Raw genomic sequence first — 16,753 nt, 5'->3', positions numbered from 1 at the left:
CACTCCATAATTGGAATGGGCTAGACAAAGAAAATCACCCAGTGTAAAGATCTCAGCAGAAAAGGATCTTGAGCTTCAAAGTGCAACAAAGATCCTCACATTCAGAAGTTAAGAACCAATCATTAAAGACCTCAATTAGAGGTCCTTGTCCCTGCTGTTTGCTATGGGAGCTTTTTTTAAAAAAAAAAAAAAAAAAAAAAAAAAAAAAAAAACAATCCACCTAGTTGAGTGTCAGCACTGACATCATTTCATTAAAACTCCTCCAAGTTATTTGCACTTTAGGATGTCCCTGTTAATTGAGGAAGGAGACTGCCTCTGAATACGGAGGTTACAATGGCTCTGGGGGAGTCAATTGAAAAGAAAAAGGAACACAGAAAAGGGAAAATCAGATCCAAATCTCAGTTTAAAAGCTTGTTCAGAGAAATTCACAGAGCAGATGGTTCATTATGTAGAACGTAGAAGTGGTTGCTGTCACACTTCTCAGGGAGTTTGAGGGGAACAGCTGCCCCCCTCACCGGGAATATGCCTTTTGTCAGTTTGACGAGCCCTTACAATATAATGGAGTACTCTGTTTTTAGAACCCAAGGTACAAGGTATGTCTCTATTAAGGACACTGGATTGTTTTGTCTTTTTTCACAGTCTTTATCTGATTCACGAGTGTATTTATTTAGCATCCAGAGACTTTATAGTATATTCTTAGGAGTTTTTTTTACCCCGAAAGCATAAAAGCCAAAAAAGATGAGATTATGCTCTACTCCATGAGCAAGCTGTAGAGACCATATGCTTTCTAATTTTGGTCACAAGATATTTTGGTCTCAAGTGGTATATATGGTGCTACAGGTGGGGCCCTTATATTTTGTTTTTAGGTGCTTTATTTTTTTAATCTCAATTTTGATCCATGCCCTACAGATAAGATGATCATAGTTCTGGTTTGCAACAACAGTCCCTCGTTCTATCTGTTGCCCTGGAGGAGTTATTAATAGCTCCCATTTTCACTCTCAGAACGTTCTTGATTGGGCAATTAATTATATGGTCTCCCAGCCTATAAGAAGTGTGTAATAGAGTAAAATTTAAAATCAGAACCACCAAAACATAACTTACAGTACCAAAACTAGACTGAGCTTTGGAACTAGAAGATGTATTTTCAGGCTTTTGGGCCCTATACTTGTTTTGTGCTCACAATTTGGCTCAGAGCTTCACAAGGGCTGAATCAAAATGGTACATAGAATTGTTACAGTCTTTCAAAAACAAAAATCATATCAGTTCCTCAGGAAAGGCACAGCATTTTATTTTTCCAATGCTTCTATTTTGCTTTTAAATTAGGAGATAGGTTAAAATTTGAAAATAATAAACTCAAAAATTTGAGAAAAAAAAGATTGTGAACTAGATATTTCCCCCTTAGGCTCTCTCCATAGCAACTGCTTATGAAATCTTACTTTAAAAACATATTCAAGACATATGTCTATTTCATCCAAAAAATGAATTTCTCATTTGGCTGTTAAGGAATGATAGCAAGGCTTTTTTTGAGGCACTCGGTTTGGATGAACTTGTTTCGAAATGTTGAGAATTGGTTACTGTGGAAGAGCCATTAACTAATGAACACATAAAAGAATCCAGTTTCATAGACTGCCCCATTTGGAAAGATCATTAAAGATAGGCTGGTACAGCTCCCGCCCCATCCCATCTAATCTTTGAATAGCCTTTCAGCATTCTCCATAATTGGCCATCAGGTCCCTTCTTAAAAACCTCGGAGCACAGGAATCACACCACCTTCTGGGGCTGCCTGTTATGTCTTTAGAAATGTCTTGTGCCAACCCTAAATCTGCCCACCCTAATTCATTGTACATAAACGCAGAAGTTGAGATTTTTGTTCAAACCCTTCTGCAGACCAAAGTTTAGCTTTCCTTGAGAATAGACTGTATCTGTGATGACCTCTGCAAAAATTTTGTTACAGTTTTGGTCATGCATCATCTTGAATTTCCTTTCTATGTATCAACAGGCATGGCTGTGTAATATGTGCTTGAAAGAAAGATCCAAGTTGGCTGTGCATAATAGTAATTACTCTAGCAATTTCCTTAAACCCTTCCCATCCCTATTTGACATTCAATATTTTAAAAGGATCTTAATAGTTGGGAAATGTGGTTACTATTTTTTAAAGCTATATTTCCTATTATTTTCAATATTTGCCTACCTAGAAAAATACTCCTATTCAGCTAAATAATTAAATTATAAATGATTTTTTTTGCCTTGCTGAAAGATGAGTTTAGTTGACTAAAACTTTCTCTATTACATAGTCCGTGTAAATCAGGCAACAGTCACATTGCCTAGGAGAGAGGAAACATAAATAGTTTAGAAAGCCAGTTTTTATTTGTTAAAGTCATGTCAATAATTAAGGAAAAAATTGCAACCTGCCTTTACATAAAGCAAATCAACTTGCAGACCAAGTTTTGATATGGAAAGAGGCCTGTCTCAAGGGAGACAGCCTGAAAGAGAGGCCAGGTCTTGAGCTTCTGGTCAGGGAGAGTTGGATTGGGCTCCTCTCTCAGTACGGTCAGTGACAGAATTTGGAACGTAGCGCAGTGACACAAGAATAGTCCAGGGATCAGGAAACCCTTTCCATCAGTGCCAAATAGTAAATATTTTAGGCTTTGCACTTTATGTGGTCTCCATCACAATTACTCAACCTTACTGATACACGGAGAAACAAACATAGACAATGTGGGTGTGGCTATGTTCCAATAAAACTTTGTTTATGGACACTGAAATTTGAATTTCCCATAGTTCACATGTGTCCCAAAATCTTCTATTTTTTAAATTTTTTTTTCAATGACTTTAAAATGTAAAACTTATTCTTAGCTAACAAGCCATGCAAAAATAAGTGGTGGGCTGGATTTGGCCCACAGGATGGTAGTTTGCCAAATCTTGTAATAGTTAAACTTTTATTAATCACTTACTGTAAGCCACACTTTGTTCAAGTGCTTTGAATGTATTAATCTAGTTAACCCTCACCACAGCTTTACGAAGTAGATATTAGTACCATCTCCCTTTTACAGACAAGCAAACAGAGGTTTGGCAAGACTAAGCAACTCGCCTAAGATTGTATCATTATTAAGAGGCATGGCTGGGATTCAAACCCTCTGTTTCCAGAGTCCATGTTTCTAACCATCAGGAGTATTGCCTCTCACATACAGTATTTTTTGTGTGTTTATGAAAAATGTTTTTTATAAAAATAAATCCCAAAATACTACTTGCCATGTTATAGTGGTCAAAGCAAGCAAAGGTGGAAACTGTTACCATCTGAAGGGAAGCCACCTGTAAGTCATAACTATTTGCAGTCCGAAGAACTACTGCATTTGATCAAGTTCAAGAATCAGCTAAGACTTGTTATATAAGAGAACAAAAAAATCAATTTAAAAAACTTTATGTTCAAAGTGAAAGAAATATGAGTTACTTTCGGGCAATAAATAAATGATTGATCCACCATAGTCAGCTGGGACATCTAAAAAGATTCCATAATGATAATTTCAACTGGAGGAAAAATTGAAGGGGGTCTTCCTTGTAGTACATTTAAAACATGTTTCACCTGAGCAGGTATACAGTCCTGATCTATTATTCATGGGTAATCTGTGATATTTTATGCATGAGACTGGGGTGCCTTGGTGCTGAGAAAAGGGCTTGGATCTAGGAAACCCATTCTGCATCTCTAAATGGCACCGAAAAAGAAAAGAAAAAAAAAAAGACTTTGAACCACAGCATGCAGATAATGTAGCAGACATGCATAGAGAAGATTCTGGGAGACTTGGATTCCAGTCCTGATTCTCCTCCTAACTGTGTGACCTTTGGGCAAAGTACTTCTCTAAATGTCCTGTTACTTGGTATGAAAGCACCTCATCTTCCCTAGTCTTGGACAAGATATGAAGGAGCTTTCCCAGGTTGAATGAATAGTGCAGATATACAGTATATGAGCTTAATTGTGTTTAATGCAGAAACAGACAGACGTAGACACGACTGTGTTATGTGCCATTTTGCATCCCTAGATGCAGTCTTCCATATGATAAATAATGGTGAATGTTGATCAGACTTCTTGCTAAGTTCCTCAGAGTCACAACAAGTCTTTTAGGTACACAGCATCACCTCTGTTTTACATGTGAAGATAGAGCCCAAGGAGGTGAGACAGCTTATACAAAGTCATCCCTCCAACTTGTAACCGCAAAGCCGGTGCTCTTACTTTATGTTGCAAATCTTTGATCGAGTGAATACATTTATAACAATATCAGGACAAGCTTCCCTAGGAGGGCCTTTTTGGGACCTGGGCATGCTGCAGGAGCACTGAGTCCTGCCTCAGTGCTCAGAGTGGGTGCTGAAGCCAACTGTAGAATCAGATCAGATTAGATTGGGCAGTGCTGACATGTACTATCATAGTAGCTAACATTTTCTGGCATCTACTATGTACACTCATTTTAGAGAAGGGGAAAATTGAAGCTCAGGAAGACTGAGAACTTAGTCTAGGGCCACACAGGGCCAGATTGGAACCGAGATCCGGATAGGATACAGTTAGAGGGTAGGGCCAGATTGGAACCGAGATCCAACTCCAGAGCTCCTTCTACCTCTCATTCTATATTTCATGAACAGGGATATAGTTCTCATTCCCCAAAACTCCTGTTTGAAACAAACCAGCCAAAACCCCATTTTTTATAGTCCGATTACTCTAAAAGATTCATTCTAAAGGAAAAAAGGTGAAAAACGTCCTTTCAGTTTCAGGGTGTTCTAGGACAGTTGGGAAACCCAAGCTGTTTGAGCCCTGGGTAGGTGAGCCCCAGCTTCCTATGATTCTGTGATCCTCCCGTTTCCATGATGAATTTGGCATGCTGCTGACTGCTGGTAGATGTGTTGTATAATTTACTCTCTGGATCACATCTGGAATATACATGCACAGGGTTGCATGCCGAGATTAAATTTGCCCTGTGATGCTTTGCAAGGCGTACGCCATACACTCGTCACACAAAAACTAATGAAACCAGTATGCTCTTTCCTGCTTCTCCTCTTAAGTTAGTCAAAATATGAACACATTCCCATTATTCCATTTTATTTGTGAAACAAACAAAAACAATGGTTGTCTGGAGAGAGAGTGTAGAGGGACAGAATGAATGGAGGTGTGAGGGAACAAGTTTTTTATGGTCTCCTGTGAATGTGTCGAGGTACAAAAGGAAGATAGGGAGCATTCCAAACCACTCTTGGGTACCTTTCACCTTCTACATTTTTAACATTGAAGCACCGTGAATGTCGGGAAGAAAAGGAACAAAAAGTGGCCTAATAGATTCAGATTCAGGCTTTGTATCTCATACTTTATAAGCTATACATTCTAACATTTATCCTCACAACAGCCTACAAGGTAGCTACATTCAATTTTGCAAATATAAGGGAGGCTTGCGGAGGTCAAGTGACTTACTCAAGGTTATACGCATCATGGTATTGACAGCAGGAATGCAAAACCAGGATTCAGAGCTCTTGTCCATTCTTCTGTCATTTGCCACCCTAGATTTACTTCTCTAGAAGGCAGGAAGTCACAAATGAAGGAATGATGTTCGGAGGAATACATGATAATACAGTGTGTGTGCTCTTCACTTTTTTTTTTTTCAGGCCAAAGAATGGTGGAAAATACTGTGTAGGACGTAGAATGAAATTTAAGTCCTGCAACACGGAGCCATGTCTCAAGCAGAAGCGAGACTTCCGAGATGAACAGTGTGCTCACTTTGACGGGAAGCATTTTAACATCAACGGTCTGCTTCCCAATGTGCGCTGGGTCCCTAAGTATAGTGGAAGTAAGTGTGTCTGGTGTACGTATCCGCCATTGGCCGGCTGGCACCCAGGCCAAGCACGAAAGTCAAGTTTGTATCATTTCTCCTCTCCAGTTCTGATGAAGGACCGGTGCAAGTTGTTCTGCAGAGTGGCAGGGAACACAGCATACTATCAGCTTCGAGACAGAGTGATAGACGGAACTCCTTGTGGCCAGGACACAAACGATATCTGTGTCCAGGGTCTTTGCCGGGTAAGTCCCAGATGGTGTTTTCTTCACTGTGTTTTCCTGCTGCCAAGCTGTGGTTTGTGCCTTCCTAGATAGAATAGCAACTGCTAATATCTGTGCACTATTGCCAGGGCAGTGGTTCTCAAAGTGTGGCCCCAGGATCAGCGACAGCATCAGTATCACTTTTTTCTTTCTTTCTTTCTTTCTTTTTTTTGAGACGGAGTCTCGCTCTGTTGCCCAGGCTGGAGTGCAGTGGCACGATCGCGGCTCACTGCAAGCTCCGCCTCCTGGGTTTACGCCATTCTCCTGCCTCAGCCTCCTGAGTAGCTGGGACTACAGGCGCCCGCCACCGCGCCCGGCTAATTTTTTGTATTTTTAGTGGAGACGGGGTTTCACCATGGTCTCCATCTCTTGACCTTGTGATCTGCCCGCCTCGGCCTCCCAAAGTGATGGGATTACAGGCGTGAGCCACCGCACCCGGCCTAGTATCATTTTTTCTAACGCACGTTGTGCCAAAGTTTGGGAACCATTGCCCTTGATTTTTCTTGACGTTTTCAGTCTCTGTGAGGGTCTTGCACAAAACCTCTCCTTAAAAATTTATTATAACAATTTGCACACACACTCCTTTGCTATAACCTCAATGCTTAAGCAAATGCTTCCTGACAGCAAATTTTTTAGATTGAATAGCTGAGATCGAGAAATATGTCAGGAAGAATAGCTGGCCTCACTCTAGTTTCTCTTTGCATTTTTAACCATGATCATTTCTACCTAAGACATGCCTGTTAATTAATTATTCTTGAAAGGGAAATTGGGAAACTTCTGGGAAACAGCAAAGCATCAGAGCAGTGATTTCTCAGGGGCTAGATGCCATTTCATTGTTCTCGTTAGTCAAAAATTATATCTAATCCGGTTGGGCTCTGAGATGATGCCTCTGGTTTTTTTTGTTTGTTTGTTTGTTTGTTTTTGTTTTTGTTTTTGTTTTGCGTGTGGTCCAAAAGCACATTGGAGTTCCTGGTTGGAAGGATTTGATTGAAAGAATCCCTAAGGGTATCACCCACTGACTAATAGCTTATACTGCAGATTTCCTTATCTGTCCATTTCACAGCAACACATTGAGTTTTTCCTCAAAGATTAGTTCACACAAATGAACAAAATGGACAAGAATGTGGACTGTATTCTCCTAGTCTTCTGGTCATTGTCAGTGTATGTTTCAGAGTTCAGTGTACGTGGCTGCATTGTGTTAATATGGGGAGAAATTCAGGAGGCCACTTGATGGAGCCTCAGGCCTGAAACTGGCGGCCCATGGTCATACTTCAGCTGGCATTCATAGCCAATATACGTTTAAGTATGGGATTTTACATAAAATCAATTTTTCCAGCTTCTTTGGAAAATTGGGAAAAAATGTCAACACAGGGCTCCCATCCCTCATGGCAGCGATAGTCTGGAGTGGACAGCGGCAACTCCCTTATGATGGGGCATGAGCTCTTTAATTAGATACAGTCCTCACCTATGCCCTTTTTTTTCATTCCTAAGCAATTTTTTAAAAAATTACTGTGCTTACTTACAGACTAGTGCTTTTCAAACTTTTATCTGTAGATGAAGCACCTGAGGAATCCTATTAAAATGCCAACTCTGATCCAGTAGATCTGGGTGGGTCCTGAAATTCTGCATTCCTGACCACATCAAAGGTGCCCATGGCTGCTGGTCCAAGGACCACATTTTAAATAGCAAGGCAGTATATAATTTCAGTTTTCAACCTTTGCAAGTTTAAAGGGACTTGACTTTCTTGTCATTTTGAGTGCACACAAAAGAAACACATTATTTGCCATTTTATAATCTCTATAATACTTACATTTATTTCAAATCTTTTCTTTTTAAAAGCAAGCTGGATGCGATCATGTTTTAAACTCAAAAGCCCGGAGAGATAAATGTGGGGTTTGTGGTGGCGATAATTCTTCATGCAAAACAGTGGCAGGAACATTTAATACAGTACATTATGGTAAGAATCTGCTCCTAAGAACCGTGAGAAGGAATATGGTCAAAGTTTGAAAACTGTTAACCACATGTAATACTGAAAAGTATTAATGTTGAGCATAAAAATCAGTCTTGTTATGGTGGATTATCCATCGACTAGAAGGCACCTAATAGAATTATATGAGAATTACATTCTATTCCTTTGTTGTCCACTTTTTATTCCATACTTAGAGAAAGTGAACCATTCTGTGGAGTGCTGAATTTCTGCTAAATTCTTTTCAGGTTACAATACTGTGGTCCGAATTCCAGCAGGTGCTACCAATATTGATGTGCGGCAGCACAGTTTCTCAGGGGAAACAGACGATGACAACTACTTAGGTGAGACGGGATGCCCCACCACTTGTGAGTTCTGGTTCTATGGAGCAGTGGCCAGATACTACTTCTTCCTGCTCTGGCATGCAGAGGGAGAGTTTTCAGATGTCACGGATTTGCATAAAATAAGTGCATCTCAAAATTCATCATTGTTTCTCCCTCATATGTACGCCCTCAGAGTATTGATTGAAAAGTTAGGTAGCTGCATTATTTGATATCAAGGGATTTACTCTGGATCTTAAAAAATATAAAGGCCCCAAGTCAACTTTTGAAAGTACTTATCTTCTAATTTTAGCATAAAATCCTTGCTCTCATTGGGTCTTTTCAAAAAGCTGTCCTGTGGGGAACTGACTTGCAAATGTTTTATTAGAAGCATTACTTGACTTAATTTTTATGTTATCAGCTCTAACCAGTAGCAGACCACTGGTAGACTTATTCAGTATTTCATTATGCCTGTTCATTGCAAAAGGTTCTATGGTGACATGTATTTTTCTTAAGTCATTACTAGAATAACAGTACTATACAGATTTTTTATCCTTTTCTCACTGAACCTAGGTACATGATTAATTAATATCTATTCCTTATATTTAAACCACACATACCAAAATGACACTGTGTTGATTTTCAACAGTTTGCTCAGCGCAGTCCCATCTTATTTTATTATTTATTTATTTCTTAATTTAAAGTTCTGGGGTACATGTGCAAGATGTGTAGGTTTGTTACATAGGTAAACGTGTGCCATGGTAATTTGCTGTACCTGTCAACCCATCATCTAGGTCTTAAGCCCAGCATGCGTTAGCTGTATTTCCTTATGCTCTCCTTTGCCCACACATCCTGCATCCTGCAAGCCCCAATGTGTGTTGTTCCCTTCCCTGTATTTTTGAGACAGGATCTCTCTCTATCACCCAGGCTGGAGTGTAGTGGTGTGATCACAGCTCACTGCAGCTTCAACCTCCCAGGCTCAAGTGATCCTCCCACCTCAGCCTGAGTAGCTGGGACTATAGGCACTCACCACTATGCACAGCTAGTAGTTTTTTATTTAGTTTTATTTCTTATTTATAGATATGATGTCTCACTATGTTGCCCAGGCTGTGCTTGAACTCCTGGCCTCAAGCAATCTTCCTGCCTTGGCCTTCCAAAGTGCTGAGATTACAGGCATGAGCCACCATGCCCAGCCCAGTCTCACTTTAATATATTTTTATGTAAATTTCTGTAAGTGATTGTGAAATTTGCCTAACTGCCATTTGAAAGAAAGAGGACATGGAGAGTAGAGTCATGACCGAAAGGGATTTAACTGTTCACCTTACACAAAACTCTTCCCAGCCATGAAGAGCAGCATGGCTTACACTCAGATCTAGAATAAATTAGAGCAGTCTTGCTGGGCAGTCAATCTTTAAAAGAAATGAATGTACTTTCTTTCTTGTAATATCCAGGCAGGAACTCTATTTATTCATCTGGATTCAACCAGTATAGAGGCCCTTAATATAAGCATTTAGACATATTGAGCCAGAATGTGAGTATTTGTTGAATTGAATTAAAGCCTATATTTCTATTTTGGAATGTCTACACGAAGCTGCATAGACAGACAGTGAGCCTTTAGCTAAGCATGCTAATCAAGTATGATATTTATACATGACTCCATTATGGCATTTGCTATCACCATTTATTCACTCACTCACTTATTTAATATGTGCCAGGCACGCACTGTTGTAGGCACAATGAACAAAACAGATACAAAAATTTGTGTCTTCTTGGACATTACTTTTTAGTGGGACAATAAACAGGCAATAAACAGTAACCTGACAGATAAGAAAACTTCATACTGTTACAGGTGATAAGTGCTGCTAGAAATCAGAGCAGGCTGAGGGAAATTGGTATACCAAGTGTGAGATGTGGACAGTAGAGTTGAAATGTTTGAATCACAGAGCAAGATAACAAGCTATTTAGAGGAAGAGCATTCCAGGCAGAGGGAATAGCCATTGCAAAGTCCTTGAAATAGGGAAGAACAGAGGGAGGCAGTGTGGCTGTTGCCGAGTGAACACAGAGGACACTCCTAGGTAAGGTTAAACAGGACTAGGTCATAGACAACCATATAACCATTATAAGAACTTTGGTTTGGACTCAGAGACATCAGGAGCCACTGGAGGTTTTGAGCTGAGGAATGAGATCTTACTGCATTTATGTTTTTAAAGGAGCACTCTGGCTGGCACATTGAGAAGACGTGGTGGGGGAAGTGTACAGGACAGAAGCAGTGACATTGATTAGGAAATAATTGCAGTAATTCAGGAGAAAGATGCTGGTGGCTTGGCCCCAATGGGAGCAGTGAAAGGGGCAGTATGTGGTTAGATTCTGGATATCTTTTGAAGTTGGAACCAATACGATTTGCTGATGGATTGAATATAGTGTGTGAGAGAAATAAAGGAGTTAAAGGTACAAAGGAATCTCAAAACTTCAAGGTCAAAACCTGAGCAATGGGAAGGATGGAGTTGTCATCAACTGAGATGACAAGACGACTAGTTACATATTTATTATACTACCACTAGTGTTTTAAAGTTAGGGCAGGGTCTTTACGTCTTCAGCTACTGATATGAAGCCTACATATGATAGGTACAAAGAAAATGATTGCTGAATTGTTGAACAGCCATGGTCCATGCTGTCTTTAATGAATACCTACTGTACACTTAACGGAGAATGAGGTTACCTTGGAAATGTACATTGACCTCTTTTTTCAAGGGCCGTAAAGCCTTGCTTGGAATTAATTACTCTATGACGACATCAACTTTTCACTACCCCAAATATCCAAATGAGTGGCAACTTTATAAGACAATTAACAAAGTTCTCGGGGAACTGTTTTCAAATTATTTTGCAGAGGGAATCCTTCATTTCTCCTTGAACAGCTGCAGAATGGAGCAAATATTTTTCTCTGTACACTTGGTTTTAAATTTGAGCATGTGACTGCTGTGTCCTTACTACTTCCTAATTAAATCAAACAGCATTGCATGCAGCCTGCTTTATAAATTAATTTCCTGAGACCTGAAGGCCATGTTGAGTTGCTCCTCTCTTCTCTTCGAAAGAGAGGATTCTCTGCTATTCCCTTTCTTGGAAAAATAATCTCCCTCCAAGTGGTGGCCTCAATTAAGTTCAACTTAATGAGTGCACATCAAGCACCTGAATTCAGGGAGGGCCTCCTGATAACCTTTTATTATTCACTGGAGGTTTCTTAATCTCCCTGTAAAGAATGAAAACAAAATTAAAGATTTGTCATCTGGGACAGGCAATCTGAACCAGTTATGGCTCTTTAATGGAATAGAATGAGAAAGTCACCTGTTGGCATAAGGAAGTCTCTCTAGAAGCAAATGAAAAGTGTGCAAGCCTACATTGCAAGTCACAGTCCACTGAGTGTGAAAGTCAAGACCTCAGAGCCTTTGAACCTCACAGTGGTTACTCAACAAGTTAGGAAGAATTTGATGTTGTCATCAAGTCTGGCGTGTGTAAATATTTACTCTTGGCTTGAGGGAAGATGCAGCAAATGCACTGAGAAGGTTTTACAACCCACACTGGGTCTCGCATTGAGTCCAGTCACAGATATTCCATTGCTAAACAAAGCAATCTTCATCCTTATCCCTTATGTGTGTGTGTGTGTGTGTTTTCATGGGAGCCAAGCCATCCTTTTCTGTGTATTCCGGGAGGGAGAGATTTCCAGGAGAGAGGGCCTTTTGTAGCAACCCAGCTCTGATGGGTGCAATGGGAGGGAAACCAACCCAGGAAATTAGCTCCCTTAATCGCATTAGTGGGAGGTTGGGCATTAGGCTCTTGTTTTCAGGAAACTATTTGTTTCACAAAGTACCAAAGCAGAAAGCCTCCCTGTCAAAGGTCATCCTTTCACGTGGACCCCTTCATCCTGTTCAGCTAAAGCCAAGCTGTACCCAGGGCCACCATGTTCATATCCCTTTAGAAGAAAAAGTAACCATTTCTGTGATACTTATTTGTCTCCAGTGCACTTAGCTCTTGATTAATTGTGACAATTGGAAGATGGGAATCGATGCGGTGCAAGATAAAATAGGATTTTTTTTTTCATCTGATGATTTTAAGGATGTCTGGGGCCAAACTGTTTATCAGGGCAGATCGTAAGAGGAATCCTGTATCATTTGTGCTCCTCTCTTTCTCCCTACTCACATCTACTGGAATAAAGAATATGCACTGAAGGGTGAAATACCCTGAGTCAGCAAAGCATGAAAGGAAGCCTGGAGACATTGGAAAAGCCCCCCAAATTAACCCAGAACAGACTATCACTCTTTGCATATGACCACACTGGATTATCACCTGATTTACAGAATGAGCATGGGACATTTTACTTCCCCCTTTTTAGCAAGACATCAGCTGGGTAACTAGCATGCAACTTCATTTGAAAGAATTGGGTGATTTTGTTGACAGCTCATCATACTGTCACCATTTGAATGACCCGCATTAGGGAGCAGCCTCAGGATGCCCGAGGTGCCACAGAAACAACCTAAACAACGTCAGCTTCAGTGACCCATTGAAACTCCTGCCTCTTTCATGGCTGGTGGATCTCACGCTGCAGGAGCTACAGGCAAGACAAGGTTGTCAGAGGTTTACACTGACTGAAAAAGAGTCATTTGGCTGGAAGCACTCTATCCTCCTTGTCATGAGTGTCAGACTCCATCAATCACTTATTCTTTCAGCATCATCGATTGAGCACCTACTATGGGTTGGGATCTCTCTTGGGCTTATAAAAGTAAATTTTTATTTTTATTTTATCATTTTATTTATTTAAGGGGTAGGACTACAGGTTTCTTACATGCATATATTGGGTAGTGCTGAAGTCTGAGCTTTTAGTGTACCCCATTACCCAAATAATGAACACTGTACCCAATAGGTAATTTTTCAACCCTTATCCTCCTTTTACCCTCCTACCTTTGGTAGTTTCCAATGTCTATTAGTCGAAAAAGTGGATTTTTAAATGGCTGCTTTGCTCAAGGGCTCATGCAGTCTAACAAAATGAACAATTTACATTTAAGAAAATCTGCAACACAAACATACTTAGTTTCTATTTGTATACAAGAGAACGAATGCATGAATTCATTTACTCATTTAACAAACATTTGTTGACCCCCTTCTTGGAAAATTTTAGTAGTTTATAGACTCTAGAGACGGATTTCCATGATTAGGAGCCACCTGGCCTTGGGAAATTAACTATTTTAAGTTATGCTTTTCTCACCCATAAATTAGGCTTCTATAATAGACCCTACCTTAGAGAGGTGTGATAAGGAGACAGTACATACAAAGGCATTTTGATCTGGCAGGAACTAAAGCTCATATGGATTCTTATTTAATCCATATAACAATCCTCTAAGAAACTCATTATACAGAGGAAGAAACTGAGGCTTAGAGAGGTTAAGTAATTTATCCAAGTTGTTACAAATAGAAAATGGGAAAGATTGGTATCCTTATTGGTCTGACTTTAGATGCTACACACTTAACCACTTCACTTTACTGCCACCGTGTAGAATGATATATGGCTGACCTGGAAATATACAGGACTTGAAATTTAGGTTTATTGGTGGGAGTGAACGGTGAGACTAGGAAGATAGGTGAAAATAAGATTTGTTAAGTTACAGGGAGGTTATGCTAAGGAGGTCGAACTATTTTATAGGTAGTGGTGACTACCAAAGGATTTGGAGCCAAGAAGTTGGAGGGTATTTTATCCTTTTAAAAGCTAATCTTGACTTTTCCCTGCGTCACCACTTTCTTTCCAATCATTTCAAATGAAGGCACCTTATTCTTCTCTTGGGGCCAAATGTTGTTTACATGGGTGAGAATTCTGGTAAATGAAGTGCTGGATTAGGAACATAATTCAATGCAGTTAATTCCTAATCCTGGAACAAGTAGCCCTGCGTCAGTAGTGTCCAATTGCATGAACCCTATGAGGTTCCCATGTCTATGAAAATAAGGATCCTACTGCTGCTGAACCACAAATATTCAGAGCTTCATCTCAGCCCTCTTTAATATCCACGTACGGGTATAATATTTACTTAACCTAAATCCTTGGAACCTCTTTTATGTACACATTGCTTCTCTCCTGAGTGGTGAAAGATAATGTATCACCTACATTGGTGAGATGGCCCGCATCAATGAAAGATGAGTTAGGATCTGGCTAATACCTAAGACATCTTAGCCACTCTTCATTCTACAACCAAGACAGATATCATCAATATGATGCTAAGACATGATGCTATCTGTGAATCATGTTCAGCATGGTTTCTTGGGCAGCTGATACCAATTGATTGACATTGGCACTGGGGATGAAAATTATTTGCCATCTGTGTGTTAAATGTCCTTGTTCCTTTTATTCACCTAAGTACCTTTCAAGGGCATCCTTACTACTAAAATTTGCTACTGTTGCACAAATTACAGATGGTAAGGGGACCTTTCTCTAGTGTTTGTTCAGAGCCCACATTTTTAATAGCTCTGATTTTATTAAATATCTGCTTCATGTCAAGCCCAATACTCGGGAGGAGTATTCAAGGAGCAGTGGTACCAGGAGAGAAAAAAGCAGTGCTATCAAAATTTTGTATTAAATACTAAAAGGAAAAGATATGATTGAGATTTTATCTTGAGAAATTAATCCAAAATTATGAAAATAAATTTATTTGTATTTGACCATCAACAAAATTACATCTTCATTTCAGTCATGCCAAAGTTTTGAAAAGAGTAAAGCAATTGATAAATATTTTTGCATACACTTTTCATATCAAGTCACATAATAGCAAAGTAGTATATTCTTGACTGAAAGTCTGAATTTAACAGTAAAATCTGAAAGGGAGTCAATTTTTGAAAAGCTTTCTAGAGATTTACTTTCCCAATAAGCTCTCTTGACCTTTTAATAAATAAATAATGTCTTCTGAAGCAGCTGTTGTCTCATCCTCCTTGTCAATTTTCTTTCCTGTTTCTTTTTTCAGCTTCATCGAGGGATACTTGACAAATAAAAATTGCATATATTTAAGGTGTTCAACTTAAGTTTTTTTAATACTCCTATGCACTGTGAAATAATCACCAAAACCAATCTAATTAACATATCTGTCACCCACATAGTTACCATTTCCTTTTGTTTTCTTTTTTCTTTCCTTCCCTCCTTCCTTCCTCTTTCCTTTTCTTTCTTTCTGTCTCTCTTTTCCTTTCTTTCTTCTTTCTCTCTCCCACTCTCTTTCTTTCTTTCAACACTTATAATCTACCCTTTAAGCAAATTTCAAGTATGCAATACAGTAAGGTTAATTATAGTCACATTGCTGTATGCTAGATCTCCAGAATGTATTCATCTTGCATAACTGAATCTTTGTATCTTTGACCAGCGTCTCCCCATCCCCCCACCCTGCCCCTGTCATTTACCACTCTAATCTCTGCTTCTATGGGTTTGACTATTTTAGATTCTATAACTGGTCTAACTCTGCCAGGTTCTCATTTGGCCAACATTTTGGTATTCGATTCAAGCAGTTCTCCAACATCACTTTTTCAGCATCACTGATTTTTTTCATCTTTTGCAAGATCCAGAGTAGATTTATTCGTTCTTCCCCAAAGATACGTATTTACTAAGCACCTGCCATGTGCTCTTTCAGAAACTGGGATATAGTAGTGAATAAAATGATCCCAACATTTCTTACCATCATGGGTCTTACATTCTTGTTTGGGAAGAGAGTACAAACAAAGTGCCATGGAGAAAAATTCAGGTGAGAAAGGGGATAGAAAGTATGTAATCTGTGCCAACAATGGGAGGCAGTTGCAGGTTTAGAAATAATGGTCTATGTAGGTGTATTAATCTTTTACGTGTAATGAATTATCTCAGGACATAGTGGCTTAGAACAACAAATATATCCTATCTCTCAGTTTCTCTTGTAAGAAACTTGGGAGCAGCATACATGGGTGTTTCTATCTTGAAGTCTCTCATGAGGTTGCAGTCAAGATGGCAGTTAGGAATGTGGTATTATCTGAAGGCTCAACTAGGGCTGGAGAATCCACTTCCCAGATTACTCACTCAGAGGCTGTTGGCAGAAGGAATCAGTACTTCCCTGCTACTTACAGGCCTCTCTGTGGGTTCTTTAATATCCTCAAAACATGGCAGCTGGCTTCTTCCAGAATCAGAGGTCCAAGGAAGAGCAAGGCAGAGCCACCGTGCCTTTGGCCTTGCCTCAGAAGTCAGGTTCTGTTGTTCCTGCATTATGCTAGTGATTGCAGTCATTCCTATTGAATGTGGGAGGGGATGACACACAGTGTGAATACCATGCAGCAAGGCTCATTGGTACCATATTTGAGGCTGGCTACCACAGTGAGCTACACTGAAAAGGAGACCTTTGAGCATCATATTAA

The 16,753-nt window shown here is 39.6% G+C and overlaps 1 protein-coding gene across 3 annotated transcripts in view; it reads left to right on the top strand.

Annotated features, from left to right (window-relative positions):
• Positions 1–16,753, top strand: part of ADAMTS9 (ADAM metallopeptidase with thrombospondin type 1 motif 9) — a 175,365-nt gene that overhangs the window by 49,480 nt on the left and 109,132 nt on the right. For all 3 annotated transcript variants that reach the window (XM_033210354.1, XM_033210353.1, XM_033210352.1), the window contains 4 exons: positions 5,641–5,822; positions 5,913–6,049; positions 7,907–8,024; positions 8,282–8,377. In XM_033210354.1, the coding sequence (XP_033066245.1) occupies positions 5,641–5,822; positions 5,913–6,049; positions 7,907–8,024; positions 8,282–8,377 (533 nt within the window). The remainder of the gene's footprint in view (positions 1–5,640; positions 5,823–5,912; positions 6,050–7,906; positions 8,025–8,281; positions 8,378–16,753) is intronic.

Source organism: Trachypithecus francoisi, unplaced genomic scaffold (genome assembly GCF_009764315.1).
Source record: "Trachypithecus francoisi isolate TF-2019V2 unplaced genomic scaffold, Tfra_2.0 Lachesis_group0, whole genome shotgun sequence".
In the NCBI taxonomy this organism is placed as follows: Eukaryota; Metazoa; Chordata; class Mammalia; order Primates; family Cercopithecidae; genus Trachypithecus; species Trachypithecus francoisi.
Note: the sequence above shows the minus strand (reverse complement) of the source record. Positions and strands in the feature narration are given on the sequence as shown.